The sequence below is a fragment of the Psammomys obesus genome, unplaced genomic scaffold (genome assembly GCF_907164565.1).
Source record: "Psammomys obesus unplaced genomic scaffold, mPsaObe1.curated_primary_1811, whole genome shotgun sequence".
Taxonomy (NCBI): domain Eukaryota; kingdom Metazoa; phylum Chordata; class Mammalia; order Rodentia; family Muridae; genus Psammomys; species Psammomys obesus.
Window position 1 is genome coordinate 32,081,371 of NW_026587216.1, and position 14,303 is coordinate 32,095,673.

A 14,303-nucleotide genomic window follows, 5' to 3' on the forward strand; every position below is an offset into this window, starting at 1 on the left:
TCATTAATCTTAAATATTAATTTGCTTTCAACCTTTGAAACATTCCTAAAATACTGCCTTCATCATCCTTAGTGATGCAGAAGCAGAAAGCTACACATGGTATATACTCACTTTTAAGCGGATATTAGCCATATAATATAGGATAAACATACTAAAATCTATAGTCCTAAAGAAGCTAAACAACAAGGAGGTACCTAGGAAAGATGCTTGATTCTCACTCAGAGGATAGACAAACAGGATAGACATCGAAAGTAGGAGAAGACAGGGAACAGGATATGAGCCTTCCACAGCAGACCTCTGAAAGACTACCCAGCAGGGTATCGAAGTAGAGGCTAAAACTCATGGTCAAACTTTGGGCACAGAGCAGAAAATCTTATGGAAGAAGGGGGATAGGAATTCCACAGGAGACCAACAAAGCCAAAAAATCTGGGCCCAGGGGAACCTACAGAGACTGATACTCCAACAATGGACCATGCATAGAGAGGATTTAGACCCCAGCCCATAGCTCAGTCTCCATGTGGCTTCCCTAGTAAGGGGAGCAGGGGCTGTGGCAATGTACAATTAATACCAGAATAACTAAAATTACACAGAAAATCAATGGAAATCTTTTATCCATACATCCAAATTTACAGATAAAGCTAACTCGAATCTGAACACTCAGGCAAATCTTCCTCCATAAGCACTTTGTGATACAGTCTGATTTATGGCTTAGTGCAGGAATGGCACAATTTTCTACTTCATATAACACAACTAATTAAAAGGTAAAGGGCACTTATTTTGTTTCTCCTTTGTGGTGAAAGAAATGGGGCTGTGCAAGTTAAAGAGTAATCAAAGCAAGGATGCAGGGAAATACGTATGAGAAACCCTGGAAGTGTTAATGAGAAAACAGAATATAAAAAGGACTCAGAACTGCAACAGTGGATAAAACCAGGCATAGGCAGGGTTAAGAGATAATCCTAATCAGCTAATGCAGTCCCTGAAAAACTATCCTTACAGCTGGAAGATAAATGGCAGTAATTTATATATTCCAAATACATAAGGTCAAAAACAAATATAAGGTCAAAAATAGCTTAGATAATAAAAGATAAATGGCAATAATTTAGAATATGGAGATTCAAAGCTAGATTAGGTAAGGAAGCAGAGCATTGTATGGAATGTGCTGAAGTGGGGCTACAACTGGCAATGAACAGTCATACATTCAAATTTTACTATAAACAAACTACTTCTGTATGATACCATGATAAAGGAGCAGAACACATGGCAAATACGTTTGAAAGAGAGAAAAATTGTATTGCTAGGAATGACACAGTACAGTTCAAATTGTGTGACTGTGGCTGTGTTTGTACAATGGCATACCTATCATTTCTAAGTGTTCTTCATCTTTGGGTTTCCAGGTGCACTGTTTTAGGATAACTGCTGGGATAAGATGATACAGGTAGAAGAGATGATTCTAGTCAAGCAAGCATGTACAGTTATCATACTTTCTCTCTCTCTGAAAAGAGCCCATCATCCCTCAAAACAAAAAGACTGATTAGCACAATTATAGTACACAATGACCCAGAGGATTGGAAGGAAGTAAAAGCTTAAGATACAGACGCCAATTATTATCTTGGGCTACAAAGAAGGATGTTTTGGACTGGCTGACCTCTACTTCACATCTGTTGCTGTGGATGACCATGCCCTTCTTTCTGCCTTCGCTTCCTGATGGTAGGGATCGAATCCAGGCTTTATTCTAGCTAGACAAGCACTCTATCCAAGAGACAGTTTCAAGGACCAGATCCCACATTTCCTGTTGGCTATTACCAGGATCCCAAGCTGACTGCCTGAAACCTGGATCAAACAACTAATATTAAAGGAAGATGACAAGACTGGGCCCCTCTAAAAGTTGGTAAAATCAGCCCACCACTCATTTTGCAACTGAAGTCTTCCTAAAACACCACCATAGCCATTATTTAACTTGTCTCATTGATCTCTTGCCACAATGTTACAAATGAGTAGTTTAAATACCCACAACCCTCCTGATATTTATATACTGGCCCTTTGTAAAGGGTGTAAACCCATTCTATACCTGAAAGTTTCCGAATTCCATCTGCAGAAGCCTAGAGGTAACAAATATTTTCAGAGGATGGGCTTAATGGCTGTTTTCTTAACAGACTGGCATTTCTCTTTTTTATCTGACACTTGCGTTGACAGAAATCTAGGCATCATAACAGAAATTAAAAACAGTAATACAGAACTATACCTCTGACACCCACTTCTTCACCATAAAGGGGGAGAAGGGAAGGTATTTTTCCTTGTTATAAAAAAATAATTCTTCCTTGAGTATGTATCATTTAAAATTGGAAATATAAAGTTCTTTAACCACTAATGAAAGTAAAATAAAATATGTATCTCATGTAAAAGTACAAGTATAAATGTTGTGGGTATGTATTTAGCTGTCTGTATTTCAAAACATGTCAAATTTTGGAAAATCTATATAATGTAGTGAACTAGTGTTTCCCAAATGACCAATTCATAGTGCTCACAAAAATCACACACAAGTGAAGTATCTATTCAGTGTGCAAGGCAGATTAATGTATGTGAAAATTATGTAAAGCTCACTGGCTGTTTCAAGCTCCACAATGAAACCAGTGAAAAATTAACACCTATTGTATTTTACTTTTATAAATATTACAGGAAGACTACTTAAATATTATTTTCCAAAATATATATTAATATAATGCTGTATTTTAGTTTCAACCAAAATATGCTGCTAAAATGGGTGGTCAAGTCATTCATACACACACATACACACACCAAGAAGGGTTTTAAAATATATTTATGACTCATTACTACTACTTTTTTCATTTGTGTAAATATATACCCATATGTCCAGAGTCAAGTTAAGATTTCTCAGGCACAAAGGTAGAAAATGTTAAAAAATTTCCCTAGTGGTCAGCTGGCATCAGCCCATACAATGGATTGAATAAAGGCTTACTAAAACTGTATAAACAAAACAACAAACTCTTAATTGTGTGTTTGGAAATCTAAGTCGTCTAAAGAATTATATTTTCCACTGAATTACGAGACCAGGCAACTCCACTTTGTTTCTTTAGACATCGGGGACGACACACTACAGCTAGTACGCTCCAGAACCCACTGTGGCTCACCAGAGACATTATGAGTTGAGACTGTGTGCCACGGGGTTGCAGAGCTCTTGAAGAGGACCCAGGTTTGATTCCCAGCTCTGACATGGCAGTTTACAATCACCTCTAATTCCAGTCCCAAGGGATCTTCTTCTGAACTCTGAAAGCACCAGGCTTACAAATGGTGCACTTTTACACGCGCAGCCAAAGCATTCATAAACACAAATTAAATCCTAAAGAACTGTTAAAAAACAACAAAGGTGTTGCTTGTCTCCCCTGCATTTAGGGAGGCAGAGGCAGGTGGTTCTCTATCCAGACCACCCTGGTCTCCAGGACAGCCGATGCTACACAGAGAAACTGTTTCCAAAAAACCAAACTTGGCCACTGGGGTAGAGGCCAATTAGGAATACCTGCAGTTCTTACAGAAATTAGTTCCTAGGACCCACATGGTAGCACAGAACTCTCTCTAGTTCCAGGGGATGCAACAAACCCTCTTCTGGCTTGTACAGACACACAGACATGGTACACAGACATACATGCAAGCAGAATACTAAAACTAAAAAGACCTTATTAAAAAAAAAAAAAAAAAAAGACTGTTAAGACTCTGGGCCAGTAAATCCTTCACCTGAGCTAACTACCCTACAATCTGTAGCTAAATAGACACAAAGCAACTTGGCAAAACCCGTATTTGTTTCCTCATTCATAAACAATATTATGGTCCAAAAAGACCAAGTAAAATCTAGAAGTCTTCTTCATATGAGCAGTGAAAATTTCTTAACACATTCTTATTTAATCTATTGTGTTCTAGAGCTAGATGGCAAGTGGAAAGTAGCAACAGGTTATGATAAATTCTATCAACTGTTATTTCAATATCACCTTGTTAGATTTAAACAGCAAGACTGCTACTAACTGGCAGGAAACTAGTGACTTTAGTGGCTCAGCCTCCCCACATGAGCTCCTGATAGTATAGGAACAGGAACCAAAACCTTCTGTTACAGTAAAAGTGTTCACCTAGTGATCTCTGTTCTAACTATCCAACTTTGGCAAAAGCAGTCATTGGCAACAAAGACTTAACTTACAAATTAGGCAAAGAAAAAAATAATCTTGCAATAAAATGTAAATGTGCCCTCTCTAGATATCCTAGCATGGTACATTCAGCCTACAAGTCAGGAGGAATGCGAATATCTTCCTGGTGAGATGAAATGAGGTAAACCAAGCCACTGTGTCAGAAAGCAAGGGTACTTCACCTACATTAGAAGAGGGATCGTGTACCATACTGCTGCTGAAAGTAAGGAAAAGATGGGGAAGCTGGAGGTAGGAATATGTGATTTGAGAAAATGTACATGTTACCTATGAAGACAAATGGTGGACAGAGCCCAGATTCTAGCCTGTCAATCCACGACACAAATAATCTGCTGTTTAATTTTAGGATTATATTAACTCTCTAGTCTTTTGTTAGAATCTGGTTAACAGGAATTAAGAGTCTGACTTCAAATTTTTATTAGAAGCTGGCCTTACTGGACAGATGTCTTAGTAGTTTACTAGTCATGACAAATGGTTTAGCTTCCACAAACAATTCTGTTTGTACTTCATTGTCTTAGAAAACACCCACCCACCCTCCAAAACAAAAATTCTAGTTGGCAGACATGCTGGTCTCCCTCCTCTTCTGGACATCCTACTAAGTCTAACACATTTAAAGGCAATGGCTGGTTAAACCTCAAGCAGGAAGGAACTACGTAGGCATGACACATGAAGGACACAATGGCCACGATCATGCAGGGTTAGTCCGACATGTTTCCTCTCCAAGGGACAAATATTGCTGGGTAAACCTCTGAATTCTGGAGGTACCACATTCTCACCTGAGTACGTTGTTTTGAGCCAGTTACCAAAAACTTATAAGCCATCCTATTTGTACAGGGCCCAGAGCAAAACCCACTCTTTTAGTAGGTCTTGATGAGGATACAAGCTGCTTTATCCCTTAGGCCACACATCCTAATAGATACTTGTCATATGAATAGCAGAAATAAATGCATAGAAATTCACTGGGCACTGAAGAATAATCACAATTAAGATCCTAGAGTTTGTGAGTCAACATTTTCCATTCCGAAGTTATCATTAAGCTTTCTACTTGGTCTATGTACAGACTAAAAACAAGTCTCTTAAATTTCTATGAGAGACCATGGCTGCTCACCATGGGTACTGTCTATTAGTTACCTTTCTGTTGCTGTGATAAAACATTTTGAGCAAGGCAACTTGAAGATAGATTTTATTTTGGCTTATGGTTTGAGAAGATAAGTCTTTCATAATGGGAGGGAAACTTGGCAGCAACCAGCAAACACAGTTGCTGGAAGGAGCAGTTGAACGCTCACATCCTCAACCGCAAGCATGATGCAGAATGAACTGGAAATGGCACAAGGCTTTTAATCCAAAACCAGCTCCCAGTGATGTACTTTCTCCAGCAAGACTGCAGCACCTAAACCTCCCTAGTGCCACAAACTGGGCACCAGGTGTTCAAATGCCCAAGACTGTAGTATTCATTTCATATTCAAACCACTGTACTGTCTTTACTCATTAAGAGAGCTATGCATAGCAGCACCCTTACCAAGCAGATAGACATGTAAGTTTCTCCCACTTTGCCTTTTCTGTACCTATCAGTGGCATTCATAATGAGGGGAAAATTGGGCAAGCCTAGCTCCTAATGATTTTGCATAAATGCTGACATCTTTCAAAAGCACAGGGCAAGCATCAAAGCCACACTGATGAGCTGCAGCAGAACAGAAGGGAAGGGCAATCTTTTCAAAGGCACAATTATAAAACCATGCAGAACATTTAAGGTAAATAAAAGGAGAAAAGTGAAGGAGTGTGGATCTATAATGATTCGAGGCTGGGTAAAGAATTTTCTAGACAGTGGACTAGAAGGAAATTAGAGTAATTTGGTGACAAAGCTATTCAAAGTGGCACAAGACTGTAATTCAAGCACACAGGAAGTTAAGGCAAGATTTTGAGTTCAAGGATAGACTGGACTATATAATGAAACCCTATATTCCTCTTATGCACCCCCACCCCCAAAAGCTGGTGATAAGAAACTTGTGAAAGTAGGGGCTAGAGATAGTTCAGTATTACAACTGACTGCCTGGCATGCTGTAGGCTTTAGTTCAGTTCTCGGTACTGAAGGGGCCAGGAATGGGGTGGGAGGGGGACTTCGTGGAATGACATGGATATATTTCTGAAGATGGGAATGGGATGTGAATGCCTGTAAGTCCTCCGCAAGGAACCTCTTAGGAATTACATTTCAGTAATTCAGCAAAACCCACCCAGTCATCTGATGACAGGCTGCGCACACTGGACCTCAATTAAAATGAAAACAACAACAAAAACACTAATCTGTCTCCACAAGGCCAGTCATTCTCCACATGGACTGAACTTTTTATACTAAACCCTATTTCTGCCCAGACTATTGTTCTTCTACTTTAAAAAAAAAAAAATCTGTTTTCAATTAAGGACATTTCCAGACAAAGACTTGTATCCTTAGTCTCATGCCTATATAAGCCTTGGCTCTTACGTTAATTCCTAAAGCAGTTAGCCTGATACAACTGTGGTCCAATCTACTGATGACCATAGTACATACGAGTGCCATTTGGCAAGGATGAGGTAAAGTGGTCTCAGAGCCAGAGATCACTTTGTGACAATTCTCCCAGCTATATGTCACAAAAAAAGGAACTTAAAACTGGTATAAATATTAATCTAAAGAAAGCAGCAGATTTTTGGCCTATGCTTAAGAGATGTAATTTAGTTCTCCAGAAAGCAATTCCTGGGGGTGAGACAGTTAAGTGGGTAAAGTGCCTCCCACACAAGGATGCTGAAACTACATAAAGCCAAGTGTGGTAGCAGAGCTCTGTACGCCAAGCACACCTACTGGCAACCTGGGAGGTGTAAGCAGAAGAGCCCTTGGAGGCTTGCAGGACTGCTAGTCTAAGCATTCAGCAGTGCATGGTAACAAGTAAAGAGGCCTTGTTTCAAACAAGGCTGTCCTTTGATCTCCACACATACAGCATAATACAAATGACCACCTTCCTCAAACATTTCCTGAATTATGTTACCACTTTAGCCCCTGAGGGGCCCTTACAATGCTGAACCAATAAGTAAAAATGTAGTCTGCTATATCGCTGATTTAACTTCATACTGATAGAATAAGGACAGAAAAGACTATTAATGTAACAGATTTTTCTGGGTTGTCTCTAGGCAATACCATGTCTAGTAATGGAGGGAAAAAATGAAATTAATGAACAAGTTATTGATAATCATAGTTACCCTGCATTTTTTTTCAGCTTTTAATGTACAGAATTTCGGTGATTGTGAAAGGAAGAAATAGAAACAAATGTCTAATCAAGAAAGGATAGAATGTCAATTTGAGTCTTACCTTTGAAAAGACAAAGGATAAGGAAATCTCAGGAATATGTGGGACAGAAGCTGCATCACGTGAAACAAACTTGGTATTAATTAAAATGCTTTTATTTAGACGGTCAATAATGGTAAGTAAATAAGTACATCTGACTATACTAAGTTTTAAAATAGGGTACAATACTAGACTGTTCCCCCACAGCACTGCTACCACCTCTTTTGTACTCCCATACATACTTCAGGGCAAAGACTCTCCATTTCCCACATTCCCTTGAAGAGCTTCAAGTACGCCAATAAACGAACACCTGCAAGGTTTTGAGGACAGGAGAGAGGCTTGTAGCCAGCTCCCTCACGGTAACCTCCTGACGAGTAACTGAGAACTACTCATTTTCTGCTGCAGAGAAAGCCAACAGTTGATGATTTTGATTTTAAGAGGTTCTTGAGTGCTGTGGCAGCTCCCCAGGTGAGCCAGACAGAGTCAACTTTGATGAGGGCTTTCAGAGTCTGTCTTCTTGGTAGTTCATAAGAGCTTGACAAACACACTAAACATTAGGCTCTTTTTTACTCCAACCTTGACAACCGTCCTTGTCAAGCTTGCACTGCTCAACTGTAGCACAGAGTTTGGTAATTCAGTCTGGAGAAAATTCCCAACACCTGTTATCTGATCTCTTTCAATATTGGATCAAATTCTTCATCTCCTACCCTTAGTTTCTTATTCTAGCTTGGTATCAGCAAGACTCTTAGAAGGTCGGTTTGGCTAAAATTTCCTTTCATTTGATTGCTTTCTCTTCGTAAGGCTCCATCTACTGATCGTGACGCTGTTACCTAAAATAAACCTGAACTGGTCTATGCTGTACTAAGAACTAAACTTGACAGTTTGTTTTACCGACTGCAATAATTCTTAATATAATGTTATTACTAGCTTAGCATCCAGTTCTGGTTCTTTAATGAACCTTTTTACAGTAATCACACTGTTTTGACTTTTGTCTCCAAAGTTCTATAACAATTTCCAAAAGGCTTATATCTCTGTTAAACCCTCTCACCTCCCAAGAATACAAAAAGAGCTCTTCTGAAATCAGTATTACATTACAGGCAGCCAATTAAGAGTGTTAAAAGGTAAGAGTCAGGGATTAAATACATACACACACAACACACACTCAAAATACTTACTTTGAGAACTAACGAGATAGGACTAAGTGACTGATACATGAGCCATACTCTACAAACTATTGGGCAAAATCCAATCACAAAGTTTTAAGTGGAAATACTAAACCCACCTGTGGTAATTAAAAATATAACAGAAGACAATAAAAAAATAATAAAAAGAAATCTATAAGAAGTCTGGAATTTAAAAACATTATCTGACCAGAGAAAATTAATGAAATTGTATTATCAACAAAAGAATAGCCAAACTTTGGGCAGAGTCCAGGGAATCTTACGGAAGAAGGGGGAGATAGACCTGGAGGGGACAGGAGCTCCAATAAGAAGACCAAGACCCAAAAAATCTTGGCCGGGGGGGCGGGGGGGGCGGAAGGGGCTGAATAAACTGATGAATCAACCAAGGACCATGCATGGAGAGGACCTAGAGCCCCTGCTCAGCTGTAGCCCATGGGCAGCTCAGTCTCCACGTGGGTTCCCTAGAAAGGTGAGCAGGGGCTATCACTGGCATGAACTCAGTTGCCTGCTCTCTGATCACTTCTCCCTGGTGAGGTGGCATAATTAGGCCACAGAGAAAGAGGAGCCAGACAGTCTTGATGAGACCTGATAGGGAAGGTCATATAGTAGAGGAGGAGAACCTCCCCTATCAGGGGACTAGGGGAGAGACATAGCGGGGAAGGAGGAGTAAGGATGGGGCCAGGAGGAGATGAGGGTGGGGGTATAGCTGGGATACAAAGTGAATAAATTGTAATAAATAATATGATGATGATGATAATTTTAAAAGAAAGCAATAGTGAACATTCTGCATATTTCCATCTGATTTAGCCAGGGCTCAATCCTAAACTGAGGAAACAAACTCTAATACAAATATAGGAAAACAACAAAAGTAATTTCAATTGAAGAATTTAGTAAAAGCTACAAATCAAAAAGAAATTTTGAATTACAGTTTTCAAACAAGTATTTTTTCTGAAAATCTAAAATACTGACATACTATTGTTTCCTTTTCAAGATAAGGTCTGGCCTGGAACTAGTTCACTCTGAGCCCAGACTTGAGCCCACAGCAACCTGCCTCAGCCTCCTGAGTAATTGGACTACAGGCACAAGCTATCATACTCAATGCTAACAATAGTTAATTTCTTCCTTCCTCCCTCGCTCTTTCCCTCTCCTTTCACTCCTTTCTATCTTTTTTGAGATCGGGGTTTCAGCTTCCCTGGGTGCTGGGATTACAGGCATGCGCCATCATGCCCAGTACAACAGTAAATTTATAAAACGTTATTTTCACATTTTTGATAAGTAGTATTTTAAAAATAAAATTTCTTTGTGAAAATATCTCAGTTCCTCTAATTACAGTAAAGGAATAATTCAAGGTACTTTGAATAACACATACATGTGAGGCACAACAGTAAATTTATGAAACGTTATTTTCATGTTTTTGATATAGTATTTTAAAAGTAAAATTTCTTTGTTAAAATATCTCAGTTCCTCTAATTACAGTAAAGGAATAATTTAAGGTACTTTGATAAATATGTACATTTGATCCATCAGTATTTAAATTCTAAGCTTAATACTCACCTTTTGGCTATTTGATTCTCAAGATGTTTAATTTTTTCTAATAACTCTTTCTCAACAAGTTCCCTCTCCAGCTTAAATTCATTTAGCGCAGTTTGAACAGCTTCATCTTTTTCACAATTAAGCTTCTGAATTAACTGTTCTTTGTCTTGTTCGTGGCTCATGACCAATTTCTCCTTGTCTTTCTCAAGGTTCTGGATAAGTGCCTCATACTTCTCTTCTTGTTGGATTATTTTTTCATCTTTTTGTTTTTCAAGAACACTCAGTTCTGAGTTCAATTTACTCTGTAGTTCAACTATTTGTTCTTTCAGTTTTTTTTCTATTTCAAATGCTTGGTGATGCAAAGATGTTACATTGTCTAATTCAGCCTTAAGTATATTAGATTCTTCTTCATGTCTACTAATTAACTCTGAAATGCACTGATCTTTTTCAATTGTCATTAAAGCTCTTAACTCTGATAAGCCCACCTGGTAATTCTCATTATTCTCATGAATCTTTTGGTTTAGTTGACTTATTTCTTTTCTCAAATTTTCTGTCTCTTGTTCAAGGAGAGACTTCAAAGTTTCCTTCTGCTGTGTTTTGCTCTCTTCCAATAAGATCTTTATCTCATCTGTTTCTGCTTCCTTTAATGCAAGTTCAACCTCTAATTTACACCTCATGTCCGACAAATCAGAAACCTTGAGTTTCAATTCCTGTAACTGTTGTTCTTTTTCCTGGACAGCTGAGGCATGGGATTCTAGTATCTGGTCAATTCTTTGTTGATTTTCCCTTTTTAATTTCTCCAAGGACACTTTGTGGTCTGTCATAACTTTCTCAAACTCCTGTGTATGCCTGACGTGCAGCATGTCCTCTAATTCTTTCAGATGGCTTTCCTCTATGCACAGAAATTCAGCTTTCAATGACTCTATTTTCTCATTATTTTCAACATGCAGCTTTTTCAGGTCTTCTAACACCATGTCTCGTGACTGTTTCAGTTCTTTAATCTCACAATTTTGAGTATGCATTATATTTTCCATCTCTAACAACTTCTGATCCTTCTCATGCTGCACGGAGACAACAGCATCCTTTTCATGTTTAATCAAAGCAAATTCGTTGTCTTTATTTTGTAAAGCCTCCTCGAGGGATACTAAATCTCCTTTCAATTTTTTAATTTTATTTACGTTTTCTTCACTGTCTTTTACTAGAGCATCAAGTTTACACTCATACTCACTTTTTAAAGATAGGAGTTCTTTATGATGCTTTTCCTTTAGTGTTGTTTCTAGAGAACATTTTACTTTTTCAATAATATTTCTTATTTCTAAAGCTGTACATTTTAAAGAATTTGATAAGTCGCACTGCTCTTTTTGTATAAATGTTCTGAAGTCACACAGATCTTCCTTGATGGTTTGTATACTGTTGTGAGAATCATGGACAGCAACTCTGTATTTCTCCAGCTGGACATGCAGAGCTGCATGATCGCCAAAGCCCTCTTTTCCACGTGCACTCGTGTCCTGCATGCGCCTACTATCGATTGCATTGATGACTGATGAATAAAGAGATTCTACCATCATTTCTGGACTTTGTGGGTCACTTACAGGGTTCGGAGATGACAAATTCTCTTCTATCACAAATTCATTCACAGCAGACATGAAATCAGACTCGGGACTTTCAGCTAATGAATCCAAGTCTATTGAAGCTTGGTGAATAGTTTGTTCTGTGGTTGGGTGGGAGATGGTTTCAAAATCAAATGTATGAGCATCAATGCTATCTGGAGATAATTCTTCTAAGGGACACACTGCCGGACATAAGGTATCCTGAACAGTTAGTGGAGGAGGAGTTTTCGGTGAGGTAGTAGTTGTAATGCCTGTTGTACTTTCTATCCTTGGAGAAGCAGCTGACTGTGGGGATGCCTGACTTGTGGATACCTGGAACACAGAGTAAAACTTTTAAAGATCTGAAACAATGTAAACATCTGATACTAATAAAAATATTTAAAACAATTCATTTGCCTTTTGTTCATTCAGCAGATCTGTAATGGTCTGTGACATTTCATCCAAACTTTGTGCTGCTTTTACCAAATTATGTAGGGCAAGTACATGCTGGTGTAGAGGTTCAAAGTCACAAAGTAAGGGGACCCTGAAAAAGAATGCAAGCAAAGTAGATTCTTAGTTTCTTACAAAAACTGCAAACTACATAAAAACAATACAACAGCATGAATAGTCCTTCTTAAAGCAAAGATAGGCAAACTGAAAGAACCTTATATAATCCTAAAGAAAAACCCAGCATGCCAAGTCAGAGAAGCCATAAGAAAATAAATCATAAATTTCACCATTTTAAGATCAACCCAAGTCAAAAATACTTTTAGCCTTTACCTGAGGAAAGGCTGCACTTCTGAAGGACAAAATGATTGAAGAAACTGTAAATCTTTTAATGATATATCTGGAAGTTCACAGTCAAATTTTCTAGGCTTCCGAGTCTATAAATAGAAAAAAAAAAAAAAAAAAAACTTTACCAATATGAAGGATGAATTTATATTTCTTGATACAATTAAAAACAATATAAGAGATTGAAAAAAATGTCAAATGATCTCACTACAATTAACAGAGAAAAATAAAAGAATTAAACAAAAGATCATGCAAGAATGACAGGGCACATTAGCTCTGTGAATCTTTAACAGTCTGGACACTGGACTGCTTGGCGGAAACTATTATGTTTGTTCTTCCCCTTTTGTCCTTAGCACTATTTTATAGAAACTCTAGGGTCCCACTAATACTAAATGGTGCCATGTGGTGCAATGTGCATTTGTTATTCCCAAATTCTCCTTTGACTTTCAGAATGATCACAAAAGTCTCTAAATAGTAATCTTTGTTGCTGTACATTAGGAAGAGGTCTGTCTTTGTTCTTCTCATTTTGAAAACTCTAAAAGTATTAATTTTAGTTGTTTTTTAGTTGTTGTTTTTTTTTATAATATTGGCAAGAATTGTTATCTTTTTAAAATAACTCTAATTAACCACTAGTCAAAATTTAAATATCAGGATAATCAAACATAAAACAGGTTCATAAATAAAGGAACATGTGAATTCCAATTATGCTACGTATCTACTACATTCTTAAGAAATACTGCTTGCAGAAACATGTCTGAAATTGAAGTTTTAATATGGGTGATAGACTCACAGCATTTCCTAAATTTCTTTGATCATGAAAAATGTTTCTTTTCATTTAAAAAATTAAACAGACCCAGCTAACTGACCTTAAAATATATCAAATGATATTTTCATGTTTAATTTTAATGAAGACTTATTCAAGACTCAAGCTACTCTGACTCAAAGAATGACGTGGTATGGAGACAATAGGATAAAAAGACAACAGACAACAGAAAGATAAATGATGGGTTAGAGAGATGGGTCAGTGGTTAAGAGCACTGTATGCTCTTCCAAAGGACCCAGGTTCAATTCTCAGCACCTACATGGCAGCTCACAACTGTAACTCCAGTTCCAAGGGATCTGACACCTTCACACTAATGCACATAAATGATGTTAAATAAATTATAAAAAAAATGAAAAACAAAAGAACTGCATTCCCACTGACGATGACAGCCCAATGTGTGTTCTCAGGTGATGAAGCAGTGGCACACAAACTTTGGAAGTAACCAAGAGCTCTCTACTCAAACATAAGACCTGCTCAACAGAAAGAGACCATGTCTGGTACTGGAAACTTAGCTAACGACTCAGTGCTCATGAAATCATGATTATTGTAGGAGAATCTACAACCATTAATTTACTAAGCCCTAATCCCTAACAACAATCTATAAATATTTTTCCTTATAGTCAAAGATAAGTGTACATCTTTTCTCCTAATCAAGGAAACAGAAACCATTATAGAAAAGCAAAATCAATCAATATGAAGAGCTGTAGAATCTAGTACCAAAAAATACATCTACAAACAGTGCAGCACCAAGGCTCAAAAACATTGCAAAGTGGAAGCAGAAAGACTGTAAGTGACAGTGACTTTTGTCTTCTAGTAACATCTGAGGCTATACCCACAATGTCCCACCAATATGACCACCCAAAT

General features: G+C 37.9%; 1 protein-coding gene across 1 annotated transcript in view; it reads right to left on the minus strand.

Moving 5' to 3' along the window:
• Rb1cc1 (RB1 inducible coiled-coil 1) overlaps positions 1–14,303 on the minus strand; it is a 69,387-nt gene that overhangs the window by 14,471 nt on the left and 40,613 nt on the right. Inside the window, exons 13-15 of the mRNA XM_055603195.1 lie at positions 12,605–12,708; positions 12,242–12,368; positions 10,257–12,157 (exon numbers count right to left, since the gene is read on the minus strand). Coding sequence (XP_055459170.1) covers positions 10,257–12,157; positions 12,242–12,368; positions 12,605–12,708 — 2,132 coding nt within the window. The remainder of the gene's footprint in view (positions 1–10,256; positions 12,158–12,241; positions 12,369–12,604; positions 12,709–14,303) is intronic.